Below are 14,294 nucleotides of genomic sequence, written 5' to 3' on the forward strand. Positions count from 1 at the left end.
GATGGGCAGGGGGAGCAGGGCGCCTGCTCCAGGATGGGCAGGGGGAGTGGGGGTCCTGCTCCAGGATGGGCTGGGGGAGCGGGGGTCCTGCTCCGGGATGGGCTGTGGGAGCGGGGCACCTGCTCCAGGATGGGCTGGGGGAGTGGGGTCCCTGCTCCGGGATGGGCAGGGGAAGAGGGGTGCCTGCTCTGGGATGGGCCAGGGGAGTGGGGACGGGCTTCGGCCAGTGCTCACGGTGTGGACTCCTCCTCCAGGCGAAGTCCAGATCCCAGGACCTCCCACCAACGTGCATGCCTCAGAAACCAGCAGGACATACGTGGTCCTCAGCTGGGACCCCCCCGAGCCCCGGGGCAAGGAGCCGCTGATGTACTTCATTGAGAAGGTATGCACCGGCCGGGTTTCCGGGAGCAGTGAGTCTGTCGGGTCTGCCCAGGCGCTGGGTGGTGGGTTCTCAGGGTGGGCGGCTCTCGGATCGATCATCTCAGAGACTCCACGTGGTTTTCCATCAAGAAGCTGTAGGCAGCGGCTGAGCCAGCAGTGCCTGAGCAGTGCTGCGGTGGGCGTGGCCTCGGGAAGATGGCGGGCTCGGGCTGTGCGGTCTTCGTGCGGGCCAGTCGGCCCCCCGGGTCCCCGCTACACACAAGGGCCTTCTGCTGGGGGAGCCTGCAGTGTGCTTCCTGCTGGAACATTCTAGGCCCCAGGTTCTGAGAATTTGGGACATAGGGGGACAGTGGCCCCTGCTCTCAGTTTGCTTATAAGTTGAGTAACTACTCAGTGATGACGATTGCGTTGAGCAGTTCACACTTCAGATGGTGAACGATTACACAGAGTCGTTGCTTTTAGGTCTGGACGCACACAAAGAGTGTGTACACAGTAAATGTACACCCCCATCTAAATTTCAAACACGTGTCCTTACTACACGCCACGTGCCCTCCCTCCTGCTTCGCTCGGCTGATCGCACTAAAATGCAGCTTGTGACCCACTCATGCAAATTGCTGACCTGTGACTGGGTCGTGGGCTGTTGAAAAACCCCATGTAGCCACGTGAATCCTCTAACTGTGGTTTCATGATACTGACTTTATATTACAATATAACATACAATCCAGTACACATAATATACACGTAGAGTCTGTAACACTTACATGAGCAAATGTCTCACCCAGTAATGACGTAAAATACTACAAGGTGAAGCGAAGCAGAGTGAATATGAACAGTTTTCAGGCTCCAGCAGGTATAACGACCCTCAGCTTTCCCCGCTTATCTGCAAGACTTTCTTGTGTTGCAGAGTCATGTTAACCTCTTTCTTTTGAGTCTAACTTATAGTTCTTACCTCATGAAAATCCCAGATGAAGGGCTGGCAGAGGAGGAAAGGTGTTTTCTCTCCCCCTCTTCAGGGATATTTCCTTATCTACTTACCCAGAGCTGGAAAGGTCAAGTTTCAGCAAACATATTTAAAAATCTTAAAAAATTTTTAGATATATTAAACCAAAATATAGTTTATGTGTCATATCATGTTCTTTTTGGAAAGGAAGGCACATCTCCAGAGGGGGGAAAATTACATTAAGCATGCAGTCCTGGTTTTTAAAGTAATTATCAGTGATAAAAATTAAACACACTATAAAAAATTTGGAAAATGCATAGATGTTATATAGGACAAAATGAAAATCACCAACAATTTGATCGTGTAAAATAGTCATTATTAACGTGGCACATGTTTAGTCCTTTCCTCTGCAGGTATTTGTATCTCGGTATATCGAGCCCATAGATATGGGCTTCTCAGGTGGTGCTAGTGGTAAAGAATTTGCCTGCCGGTGCAGGAGACACAAGAGACTTGGGTTCAGTCCCTGGGTCAGGAAGATCCCCTGGAGGATGGCATGGCAACCCACTGCAATATTCTTGCCTGGAGAATCCCAAGGGCAGAGGAGCCTGGTGGGCTACAATCCATGGGGTGGCAGAGAGTCAGACGCGACTGGAGCGACTTAGCACCTACATGCACACGTATTGTAGATATGGTTGGCATGCTGTATTACATTTAACAAAACGATACACTTTCTCTCACCCCAGTGAAGGTCTTTATACAATGACTGAAGTGGCTACATCTAATACTTATGTGTCATTTTGAACCATAATGTATCTACGCTACTGTGTTATTTAGGGAGGTGTCACTTGTGACTACTATAGTAGCTGAGAAAGAGTGAAAATTTTAAACTGAAGTGTGAGAAGTTATGATGGAATTTTCTGCATCTACTCCTCAGTTAGCTCTGTTTACAGTTCATTTCACCTTTACTAAAGCTACAACCTATGTATTGATTCCCTGAAGTTTTCCATCATTTATTGGCTTTCACATAAAAATTTTCATTGTTAACATATCCAGCTTTGGGTAATTTCTCAGCCCTTTCTCCAAATTGGCTTCCTTTTCCTAATATTCAGAACAGGGGTGTTGATGGACTCAAAGGAGCCGTTGGCTGTGGTGTCCCGCCCTGTAATCTGGGAGCCAGAGCCGAGCACCCCCTGGGATGCGGGTTCAGGGACCGTGGCTCCCATCGGGCCCTTGTCTTCTCAGTCCATGGTGGGGAGTGGCAGCTGGCAGCGGGTGAATGCCCAGACGGCCGTGAGGTCCCCCAGATACGCCGTCTTCGACCTCGCCGAGGGGAAGCCATACGTGTTCCGAGTGTTGTCGGCAAACAAGCACGGCCTGAGTGACCCATCGGAAATCACTGCCCCCATCCAGGCCCAGGACACCATTGGTGAGCAGTCCCTGCACGTGACCCGTGTGCGAGATGGGCCCAGGGCAACGTCATGCGGGACGGCAAATGTTGACAAAGACAGTAATGTCACCTGTGGGTTAAAATTCAAGTTGCCTTAAAGTTTCATTGTACTAGAGTTGATGATCTCTCTGCCTTGTTTTGGTCAACATTTTCCCCAAGTTCCATCTTCTTTTTTATGAAGCCAATAAATGGGTTAGAAATATTTTAAAACAACAATACAACCCTACATGCCCTAGGGTTCTGGTCTGAGTTGCTTGAGGTTCTGTCTCTGAAGATGTCTAGTATGGATTAGAGGGATTCTGACTTGCACCAGGGGAGAGGTCCAGGGTTGCAGCATTGATCTGAGGCCCCTGTTGGGTCTCTCCAATCTGCTGGAAATGTGTCCTGTTTCTTAAATGGCTAGCTTTACATCCCAGTTAAGAAAGCATGTGTGTCACTGGAAGAGCATGCTGGAGGGTCTGGACCAGGGTTGGTGGGGGCGGGAGACTCTGTAACAGGGATTCTTTCTTGGGGAGCCAGGCTGGCATTTTGGGACAGAGTGCGAGGACTGACCAGCGCCTCCTTGGCCCCCTTCTCTGCTCTGTCCTCGTTGTCCAAACCTCACTGAAGCCCCTGGCCCTGTAGATGAGGGGGCTGCTGGCCTCCGGTGTGGCCCCTGGCCCTGATGCCACTGGGCCCGTGCGCCTGTCTCTGCAGTGGTGCCCTCGGCGCCTGGCCGCGTCCTCGCGTCCCGGAACACCAGGACCTCGGTGGTCGTGCAGTGGGATCAGCCGAAGCACGAGGAGGACTTGCTGGGCTATTACGTGGACTGCTGCGTGGCCGGATCCAACATCTGGGAGCCCTGCAACCACAAGCCCATCGGCTACAACAGGTGCGGCCACCCAGCTCCTCCAGCCCCTGCCCCCGAGTGAGCAGCAGAGGCCCAGCCCGGCACCGGGGCCCTCGGCTCCGGCTGGGGGGACCCTGCAGGCATCCACGCTGCAGGCATCCACTCTGGACCCCCGTCAGAGTGCAGCTTCCTCCAGCCCTCAATCTGAGACCCACCAATGGTGACGGGAAGTAGTAAGCTACAACTGCAGATGAGAATGGATGGATGTTAGGCGCTCATGAGACGCTCCAAAGAGTAAACGTCCTTCCAGTCCCAGTGGCTATGTTTCTGGTGTGTTCAGGCAATTTCTGTGTCTGTTGCAGGAGGACGAAGGGCCGGCCCTGGCCACCACGCCCCTGATTCATGTTTTCCAGGTTCGTGGTGCATGGCCTCACCACCGGCGAGCAGTACATCTTCCGAGTTAAGGCCGTGAATGCTGTCGGCACTAGCGAGAATTCGCAGGAGTCGGACGTCATCAAAGTCCAGGCCGCCCTCAGTAAGTCCTTCTCGGGGGTCTCCGCGCCAGCTCCTGGCTCTCCACTGCGTCTTCACTTCTGCGGGAGTCAACTGTGATGATGCCGTTTGGAGTATTACATGAGGGGAAGCGTGCTGTGAATTGTTGAGCAGAGAACATGCAGTTGCATGGAGCCCTCTCATCAGTTGTCTACTTGGCTTGCAAATGCCAGGGTGACAGGGGAAATGATAATTTGCATTAAAAATAGGAAATGGTATTAGAGATCACATTGGTTTCCAGGCACACGTGCCCCCATTAAAATGCATGCTGTGGGGTGTGACTGTTTCCTTTCAAAATAAGATGCGAAAATAGAACATCAATGGCCTTTCAGCTATTCTTAGTTCAAGGAATGTAGTCATTCCAGAAAATTTCAAATGTTTATGTAACTTTGTGGCTTTGTTCATAAATGGTGATCTTTAGAAATTAGTATATTGATCACACTGAACAATTTGGGTCTTAGCTTGTAGCACTGTGCCCTAGGAAACTTGATCTGTGCAGCTCTGCATTTTATAATTGTTTATAACTATTTCATACAAAGTGGAACACAAGGCTTAAAAGTACCTATGGACATTTTGAAACAAGATCAGCTCTTATACACATTTTGAATCAGAGTATTGATGTTATTTTTACTTCAGAGAGACACATTTTGCTCATTATTTCTGTCTCCATCTAAACATAAAAGCATCTTCAGAAATTATGATCTCCCGTCTAATAGTAAATAATGTTACTGGAATTTCCAAGGAGTCAAATCTGATAATACTTAGGTGGGCAATATCGTGAAACATTAATGCTCCTTTTATTTTATGGTCCTTGTCTTAATCTGTCAGTTTTTCTCAGGAGGGACTTTCAAACATTACCACTTGCCTCTTCAAGTCATTCCTACTAAAGGAAAAGCAGTCATTTGTGTTTTAGTCCCATAATAGGGGCAGCTCATTCCCAGGCAGGTGTGTTTGGGTATCAGTTGGGGGGGGGGTGCCGTGGGGTCTTCAGAGTCAAGCAGAGGCAGCGACATCCTTGCCAACCTGGTGGGAAAAGATGGTCCATTTCCAAACATGGCGGTCAAAGGGAAATGAACTCGCGCTCACGTGAACTAGTCTGGGCGGTCAAAGGGAAATGAACTCGTGCTCATGTGAACTAGTCTGAAGTTTCTGTGACTGTGTAGGAAGTTAACGCTCACTGGCCTAAGGGTACTGGTCATCGCCGACCATGGGAAGCTTGGCAGTCCTTCACTGGCACAATGAGAAAGCTGCTCTCTTAAGCTTTTCCTTAGAGGAGCGGGGAGAGTCTGTTACTTCACATGTTCAGGCCAGACTGAAATAATTCTTGGCCCTTGTATTATTGAAATATTGGAAGATCTGTGTATGTATTGGAAGGTGTGTTTAGAGATCGCATGAACACGTATGAGAGGCTCTTACCCATATTTCTTAAGCCTCCTGCGAGGATGATGGGTTCTTTACCACGTTTCCCCTGGGAAACCCTTTATAAAACCATTCTCTTTAAAGGAAGCAGCAGAGACGGGGCAGGGAGGCAGGAGGGGAGGAGGGTGCAGGGCCGGGGTGCCGCCCGTGGGGGAGAGGTGGCCGTGGGGGGCTTGGGCTGAGGCGCTGGGATGCGGATGACTTTCCCGCCGTGTTTCCTGCAGCCGTCCCTTCCCACCCTTACGGGATCACCCTCCTGAACTGTGACGGCCACTCCATGATCCTGGGTTGGAAGGTGCCCAAGTTCAGCGGTGGCTCCCCCATCCTCGGCTACTACATCGACAAGCGGGAGGCTCACCACAAAAACTGGCACGAGGTCAACTCCTCGCCGCTCAAAGAGAGGATTCTGACGGTGGGTGCTCGCGGGTTCAGTTCCTCTTGCCCGGCGACTTCTCCCCGGGGGCGGAGTCCCCCATCCAGTGTCTCAGAGTTCAGTGACGTTAGAGAATTTGACACAGAAGCAAAGATGAATGAAAACTATTCAGTGTGAGACCTGAGGCCCTTAGGAAGCATCTTCTTCTGAGAAGAAAGGAGGAGAGTGAGGCGGTGGGCTGCTTCCCGGGGCTGGTGGGCTGGTAGGCTGGTAGCAGCGCTGGAGGCAGGAGGCTCCGTCCTCGGGGCAGGAAGGGCGGAGGCAGTGGAGAACGTCGCTGCTGGGCCTGTGTGTGCCCGTTTCCCAGGCCCGCGTGTGTCCAGGCCCCTCAGCGAGTCACTTGCTCAGGTGTACATCATGTCTGGGTGCAAGGAATCAGGGCCACGAGGACTTAGGGCGAGAAAGACCAAAAGTCAAGTCCCAGGCGAACCCTCGGCCACTGCGCTTGCGCCCGGAGCCCCTCCTCGTGAGCCGCCGCTCAGGGTTTCTCGGAGAGAAAGAAGCGAGGCGCTGTTTGCCCACCAGAGTACCAGGGCGACACGCCGTGTGCCCCGCCCGCATCCTGCTCTGCCCCTGGTCCCTCGTGGCTCTCGTCTCTGAGTCCTGACTTCCCTAGTGGGTCCTCAAGTCGTCCCTGAGGGAGGGCGTATGGAATGCCCAAGGCAGCCATGTGAGAGGGAGAGTGGGGATGGCCCCGTGGCAGGCGGGCGGGACGCACTGACCAGCCCCTCGATCGCCCGGAAATGCTCGCTTCCCCTGATGGCTGGCGGGTGGTAATGCAGCTTCGTTTCGCTGAATAATTAGAAGTTGAGTAGAGCGGATTTACACTGCTGTGTACAGCACAGTGATCCAGTCACACACACACATAGGCGTGTGTCTGTCCCTTTCCCTCAGAGGTTATTACAAGATGCTGAGTAGAGTCCCTGTGGTCGGCGCTCACCTGCTTTACGCACAGGCGTGTGTATGTCAGACGTTGATCCCAGTCTCCTGACTTACTCCTCCCTTTCCCCTTTGGTGACAGTAAGTTTGTCTTCTGTGTCTGTGGGCTCAGTGTTAATGTAGACATCCTCCAAATAGGTGGAGGGCTTGACTGAAGGCTCGCTCTATGAATTCAAAATTGCCGCTGCCAACATGGCAGGGATTGGGCAGCCATCGGACCCCAGCGAGCTGTTCAAGTGTGAGGCCTGGACGATGCCGGAACCAGGTCAGTGGTGGGGGGTGGGGGGTCTCCTGGACACACAGGGCTGCCCAGAGGAGGAGCCTTTTGTGGTGCAGCCTCCCCAGCCAGCAGATGCTCAGTCCCCCTCACAGGTTCTGACACCGCCGCCCCCATGGGCCAGGGCTGGGCATCAGGTGACCTGCCCTGTGTCCGGGCAGTGGACACATAAGCCAGGCAGTGACAAGGGGGCATGTGAGGCGGGGGGCCACCCATCTCCACTGCAGAATGAGCCCGGCTCCCCTGAGTCAGAGACGCTTCGGCCAGAGGCTGGTCCAGGGTGGACCTGCTCCAGGGGTTGGGGGAGCCCAGCTCCTGCGAGGAGGTGGGAGCCGGGACCGGAGTGGGGCAGCCGGATGCCACTGGCTGTGCGTTTGTTCAGGACCCCCTCCGAAAGCACCCAGGAGCCCAGGGTCTCTGGTTCTGAAGGGCCTTGTTGTCAAAGATCTGCATTTACTCAGGTCTCTACATGCACAGATGTGTTTTCACAAATTCGCAAGGACTGGGCGTATCCAGAGAAACTGATCCAGCCCATCAGGGCCCGTCAGGGTATCCAGTCCATCAGGGTCCCTAATGCAGTGGTTGATATGCTCACGTTTTGAACAAAACCAAACAACATAAAACAATAAACCCAAAGTCGAAGCCTAAAATATCAGAAATTCTGAGGCTCAAAATTTTCAATTTTGGGGCCAAATTATATTGTTTTTTCCCTTCTTTTTTGGGCAGGGAGGGAGGGGAGTTATTTTAGTGATATTAATTTTTGCCCCTTAGAAAAGTCAGTGGAAGAGAAAGCTGTGGAAGAGAAAGCTGTGGAAGTTCCCTGAGGCTGTGGGGGTTTAGAGTGATTAGTCAGGGCGGGGCTGTGGCCCCTCCCGGTTTCACTGCTCAGGGCTCCTCTGGACCTGAGTGGAGGGGTCAGCCTCACCCAGGCAGTGCTGTCACAGTGGGAGGGGTCCCCTGGTGGTGGAGCCTGGTCCCCGGGTGAGTCCTGTGATGCTCGGGTGATCAGGCAGATGTGGGCAGGTACCGTCCTGCACTCCTTTCTCTCTGCGAGACAGGCCTTCGGGCCCCGGGTGAGCATGGGGACTCGGGTGTCTGTGCGTTTTCAGGCCCTGCCTACGACCTGACGTTCTGTGAGGTCCGGGACACATCCCTGGTGCTGCTCTGGAAACCCCCGGTGTATTCGGGCAGCAGCCCCGTCTCTGGCTACTTCGTGGACTACAAAGAAGAGGACTCCGGAGAATGGCTCACTGTCAATGAGGCCACCACGCCGCATCGCTACTTGAAGGTGATGCAGGCCCCTCAGGCCTTGTCTTCTGGGGAGCGGCTTCGTCAGGGTCTAGCTCGAGGCCCCCAGGGGCTGGCACATGTGACCGGATACCCCTCCTGCTTGCCGGGGGTTCGGGACTGCCTGCCCTCTCCGGACCTGAGCAGCAACTACGTGTAGGGACCGTCTCCACAGGGCCAGCTTCCTCTCCCTGCCGCCGCATGACCACCCCTGACGGTGCTGAGACCTCACGGTCCTGGCTGCCTGGATGTGCCTTCCACAGTGATGACTAGAATTACGTCTTTTCACACCGACTCCGTGTTTTATTTACTCGATTCATGTGATCGCTGACGGACGTCTATCTGATAAACACACACACATACACAGTGTGAACACATCTGAAGAGTTTATTCTCCAGATGTTTCTATTTCTAGCTCCTGCAGTAGTCACTGGGGTCAGGTCAGCGGTGACGGGTTAGCAGTGACAGGTCAGGTCAGTGGTGATGAGTCAGTGGTGACAGCTCAGCAGTGACGGGTCAGGTCAGTGGCGCTTGCTCAGCGGTGACGGGTCTGGTTATTGATGAGGGTTGGGTTAGTGGCTCAGACCCGAGGCCCCGCCCCTGGATCTCGTCTCCCCTCCTGATCCCCTGACTTCTTCTGCATGGCTGGTTGACCTGGAAGAACATGATCTTTATAAACAGAAAGCATGTTCGTAATAAAAATGTGACGAAGGGTGAAGTCATTTCTGTTTATCGGTTCACATGTGACCTTTCTTGCATCTCTCAAGGTGTGTGACCTTCACCAAGGAAAGACCTATGTGTTCCGCGTGCGGGCAGTGAACGCCAGTGGGGTGGGGAGGCCCTCGGACACCTCGGAGCCAGTGCTGGTGGAGGCCAGGCCAGGTGAGACTCGCCCACTCAGCTGGCAACAGGCAAGAGCTCCAGGCGGGGTGACCTGGAGGGAGGGACGGCCGGGCGTGTGGGGGGTGGGCGGGCGGATGGCGGGACTGTTGTGAAGGGAGGTGGCTGACACACGTGGTGAAGGATGTCTTCAGAGACACCCCAGGCGGAGAGGGGCACGGGAGGTCATCCCGAGGGGGTGGGGTCTTCACTGGCAGCGGCAGAAGAGCAGGCAAGCCGTGACGACGGTGTCTTAGGTTACGGCTGAGTTTTTATCAGAAATTATAAAGCCCCTGGTAATTGTCTTGGTTACAAGTAGTGAGAGCCTAGCGGAGGGGCCCTTGGTGGGGAAGTGGTTCTGAGGGTGGGAGGTGAGCTCCCAGAACAGGAGACATGCTGGGAGGGGGCCCCTGCCTCCCAGAAGGGGTGGAACCGGGAACTGGAAGCCATGGCATCCCGGGGGTCTCCCCTCCCTGAGACCAGCGAGGGTGGGTGTTCCGCCTCTGGCTCCGTCATCTTGGTGAGGAGGGTGTCTGGAAGCTCCCGGCTCAGCTGGCGTGTCTCTTCCAGCTCTGACCACTGAGGGACAGCTGTGAGCTGCCTGTGTGGGGCCAGGTGTCCAGCCACGTCCAGCACACCCTCCCTGACCCAGAGGAAAAGTGGGGACAGGAGAGCGGGGTGTGGGGAGACCGCTGTGACTGTGCTGCCCGGGCCCAGGGGTGGAAGTGACCAGACCCCAGGGGGAAGGACTGAGTGTCCGGATCTCAGCCCTAAGGGTTTCTTCAGGGGTGCCGGCTGCAGAAAAGGACGTGGACAGAAGGTGATGATGGGAGAGCAAACCTGCCCTCCTCTGCCCTCCATCACCGCCGAGGGTGCACTGGCCGATATCCTGGGCAGATGGCCAGTGAAATCCGCTGATTTGATGTGCCACGTGCTCTCTGCCGGGCCACCCCTTCTCCAGAGAGAGCCCAGGGTGGACGCTGTGTCCCTAAGTGCTCCCGGCTCCTCCACAGGCACCAAGGAGGTCAGCGCGGGCGTGGACGAGGAGGGCAACATCTACCTGAGCTTCGACTGCCCGGAGGTGACGGACGCCTCCCACTTCACGTGGTGCAAGTCCTACGAGGACATTGCGGACGACGACAGGTTCAAGGTCGAGACTGCGGGGGACCAGTAAGTTCTTCCCCGGGCCGGCGGCGTGGCCTGCTAGGAGCACCTTCCAGCACTCATGCCCCGGGCTCTCTCCCCTTCCAGCTCCAAGCTGTACTTCAAGAACCTGGACAAAGAGGACCTGGGCACCTACTCTGTGTCAGTCAGCGACACAGACGGCGTGTCCTCCAGCTTTGTCTTGGATGAGGAAGGTAACACCTGGGGGACACTGGCTTGCCTTTGGGGTTTTTATAACACTTTGAAAGATTGATGCTCACAGAGAAAAGACTTACTTGCTCAGAAAAGGGGTGTGTCTTTGTGTGAGGCTATGGGTGGGAATTTTTTAAATCCAAAAATTATTCTGGAAATTATACAAACTCTTGAGTTTCTACTCCAGCCACCAAGTAAATCACTGGTAAGGGAGTATTTTATTTATGGCTCTCTATATTGCGTTTATTGCCTCCCACTTGTATTTTAGAGATGAGTTTTATTTACATTTCATTAGTTTGGCAAGTAGCAACTAGCATACTATAAATAAGTCCATAAAACTAATGAGAGGCATGCAAAGAAGCTTCCTTTCCTCCCAGCACTAATTGGATAATCAGCTAATAGAAGAAAACACACACATATGGATGTATGTATTTGTGTGCATGAGATAACATTTAATCGCCATAGTTAAGATCCCTCGCTGTCTTACAAATAGCAGACGGCAGAAAGGAGTGAAGGAAGTCAGCTCATCATGACCCGGTGAAGAGCAACCCTTCTCTTAGGCGGGTCCTGAGGTCTGAGTCCCCAGGCACTGAACCAGTCTTGGGAAGAGTCTTCCCCCTGCCTGGGTTGATGTTTCTTCTTGTGTCTGTGATCTAGAGGGGACTGCATAACTCTGGGTGGAAGCCTCAGATCTTCGTGTTCGGTCTTTAAAGGCTTCTGAGTGCCTGAGAGTCCTCAGTCAAAAATGCCATAGCTTGCTCATCTAATCCTTTCCTTATCAGCTGGCAGTTTGTTTGCCACAGCCAAGGGGGTGGTCTCAGAAGAGGGATACAGTGGTTGGTGGGGGAGGCTAGGACGGGAGGGGGCGCTAGGATGGTGGTGGGGAGGGGACAGGGTCTGATGATGGCAGGCGTCTGAGGGTCCCATGCAGACCCTGGGTAAGTTGAGGGGAGCCCCTGTGGTCTGATGGGACAGGCAGGAGAACGGCAGAGGGGTGCACCGTCTCTGCTTCCTGGGGTCCCCAGCAAGCAGGAACAGGCTGGAATCTGCTCACAGGCCTTTTAAGCTGCCCTTTCTGACCCCTATGGGGTGGTCTTCAAACAGCCTTTTATTTGAAAAAGATCCTTTAAGAATTCTGATAAGTGGTTTACTCCTCTGCTCCATTTGAGAGTTTGAAGACATTGCACCTAAATTTTAAATCATTGCAAAGGATGAATGTTTCTAGTACCTTTTATATTGTATATGGACATCAAGTACAGTCAGGCAAAACCTTGATGCTGAAGCTTTAGGTCATCTGATGTATGGAAGTTCCTGCTGTGAGACCTGCTGGGACACCTTCAAATCAGCTGTCCAGGTTGAGCTACTTCTTGTTACAAGAAGTCTGCTTCACTGTTCAGGTCAAATGCTGCGCTGTGCTCAGTCAGGTCTGACTCTTTCTGACCCCCTGTAGCCCACCAGACTCCTCTGTCCATGGGATTCTCCAGGCAAGAATACTGGAGTGGGTTGCCATTTCCTCCTCCAGGGGATCTTCCCTACTCAGGGATCGATCCAACCTGAATCCCCTGTACTGCAGGCAGATTGTTTACCCCTGAGCCATTGCTGCTGCTGCTAAGTCGCTTCAGTCGTGTCCGACTCTGTGCGACCCCAGAGACGGCAGCCCACCAGGCTCCCCCGTCCCTGGGATTCTCCAGGCAAGAACACTGGAGCAGGTTTGCCATTTCCTCCTCCAATGCATGAAAATAACAAGTGCTGAGCCAGTGGGGAAGCCCAAAGGCTGGAGTGGATTTGCATACAGACCTTTGTAACCACGATCTCATTTCCAAATTCTAATTTTAAACAGGAAGGTGAAATAAATTATTTAGAACCTTTGGTTTTTCTTAACTTATTCTTGAGACTCTTAGGAGCAATGTATTCTTTTAAAATTATTATTGTTTAGTTTATTATAATTTTTTTAAACTCATGAAAATATACCACAGTGAAATTCTGGGTAGGTGAGAGAGATGTTGAAGCAGGACAGTCTGAAAGCAGAAGGAAAATCACAGACCAGCATGTTCTCGGCGAGCCAGACCAATTTCATGAAAGAGTTCATACGGAATGAGAGGATGTGGAAGTGCAGCCTTCTGTGTTACCCTGCACAGGTCAGCCTCTAGTCTGGTACACAGCTGCCTTCCCAGCCCCGCACTCAGGACCGCCACCCTAACCAGTCCTTATGCACCCCTTTAGGAAGTGGGTTGTCTCAATGGTGAGGCACCATTGACTTCCTGCGGGGCTTCCCAGGTAGTGCTACTGGTAAAGAACCTGCCTGCCAATGCAGGAAATGTAAGAGATGTGGGTTCAGTCCCTGATTTGGGAGGATCCCTGGAGGAGGGAATGGCACCCCACTCCAGTATTCTCTCCTGGAGAATCCCGTGGACAGAGGAGCCCGGTGGGCTGCAGTCCATGGGGTGGCAGGGAGTCGGACACGACTGAAGCGGCTGAGCACACATGCACTGATTCCCGGAGGGAGTGTTCACAGCTCACGTTCACTGATTCCCCGGAGGGAGTGTTCACAGTTCACGTTACCCCGTCTCCTTCTCACTTCAGTTCTCATTTCCTTCACAGCCTCAAATGAAATCCTGCTGACGTTGAATCTCTGTTTTGTCTAGCTTTGCTCTGGCTTAAAACTTCTGAATATACAGGTCAAAACCACTGATGCTGTTTGTCTTAATTTCAGAGCTGGAACGTCTGAAGGCCCTGAGCAATGAGATCAAGAACCCCAGTAAGTGGGCCTGGATCGGAGCAGGGCCGTGTCTGACCCTGTGCAGCCCTGGGGGGCCTTGCTTCATGTGGTAGCTCGCATGCTTGTCACCGTGTGGCTCAGAACAAGTAGTGGCTGATGCAGTAACCGGCAGTGATTTTCATTGCAGACCATGTTTTGGTATGAGTGTGTCTGCTTGATCCAAGGGAGAATTGCACCAGGTGGGATCTTCAGCTGTGGATTACGCTGAATTCAGACGGAATATGTCTGTGGTCCCTGGGCCCTCAGGAAAGCAGACCATGCCTGCTGAGGACCCACGGGTGTGAGGCTTTGATTGCAGTGCCGGGCTAACTAGAGTTGTGTTTCTTAGTTTTGGTTTTCATAATCAAGTCAATGCTCAGGGGTTTTTTACATTTTCAAAAAATGTAACAGTGAGGATTGATATTTTCCTACAACACACAACTCTTCATTCTCACCGGGATTCACGCACTATTGACTTGTGATTTCTTTTCTTCCACTAGCGATTCCTCTGAAGTCAGAATTAGCTTATGAGATTTTCGACAAGGGCCAGGTCCGCTTCTGGCTCCAGGCTGAGCACTTATCCCCAGGCTCCAGCTACCGCTTTATCATCAACGACAGAGAAGTTGCCGACAGCGAGGTGAGTGTGCGTGAGTGTGGTCTCTGGCTTTGGAGGCTTCTGGGTGTGAATGAAAGTCAGTTCCTGAAAGTCAGCATTCTGGGTTTGTTTTCATCCCTTTTGGGCTATAGAAGGCTGACAAGACAAGATGGGTGAGAGAAGGCTGAGGCTGGCACTGTTCA

General features: G+C 52.9%; 1 protein-coding gene across 1 annotated transcript in view; it reads left to right on the plus strand.

The window, feature by feature from the left end:
- The window catches only part of MYOM2 (myomesin 2), a 73,472-nt gene that overhangs the window by 37,604 nt on the left and 21,574 nt on the right, over positions 1 to 14,294 (plus strand). Inside the window, exons 12-23 of the mRNA XM_040242865.1 lie at positions 3 to 382; positions 2,564 to 2,747; positions 3,465 to 3,639; positions 4,011 to 4,132; positions 5,793 to 5,980; positions 7,079 to 7,205; positions 8,327 to 8,505; positions 9,271 to 9,385; positions 10,396 to 10,552; positions 10,634 to 10,740; positions 13,452 to 13,496; positions 13,997 to 14,133. Coding sequence (XP_040098799.1) covers positions 3 to 382; positions 2,564 to 2,747; positions 3,465 to 3,639; positions 4,011 to 4,132; positions 5,793 to 5,980; positions 7,079 to 7,205; positions 8,327 to 8,505; positions 9,271 to 9,385; positions 10,396 to 10,552; positions 10,634 to 10,740; positions 13,452 to 13,496; positions 13,997 to 14,133 — 1,916 coding nt within the window. The remainder of the gene's footprint in view (positions 1 to 2; positions 383 to 2,563; positions 2,748 to 3,464; positions 3,640 to 4,010; positions 4,133 to 5,792; positions 5,981 to 7,078; positions 7,206 to 8,326; positions 8,506 to 9,270; positions 9,386 to 10,395; positions 10,553 to 10,633; positions 10,741 to 13,451; positions 13,497 to 13,996; positions 14,134 to 14,294) is intronic.

The sequence above is a fragment of the Oryx dammah genome, unplaced genomic scaffold, assembly GCF_014754425.2.
Source record: "Oryx dammah isolate SB20612 unplaced genomic scaffold, SCBI_Odam_1.1 HiC_scaffold_7, whole genome shotgun sequence".
Classification (NCBI taxonomy): domain Eukaryota; kingdom Metazoa; phylum Chordata; class Mammalia; order Artiodactyla; family Bovidae; genus Oryx; species Oryx dammah.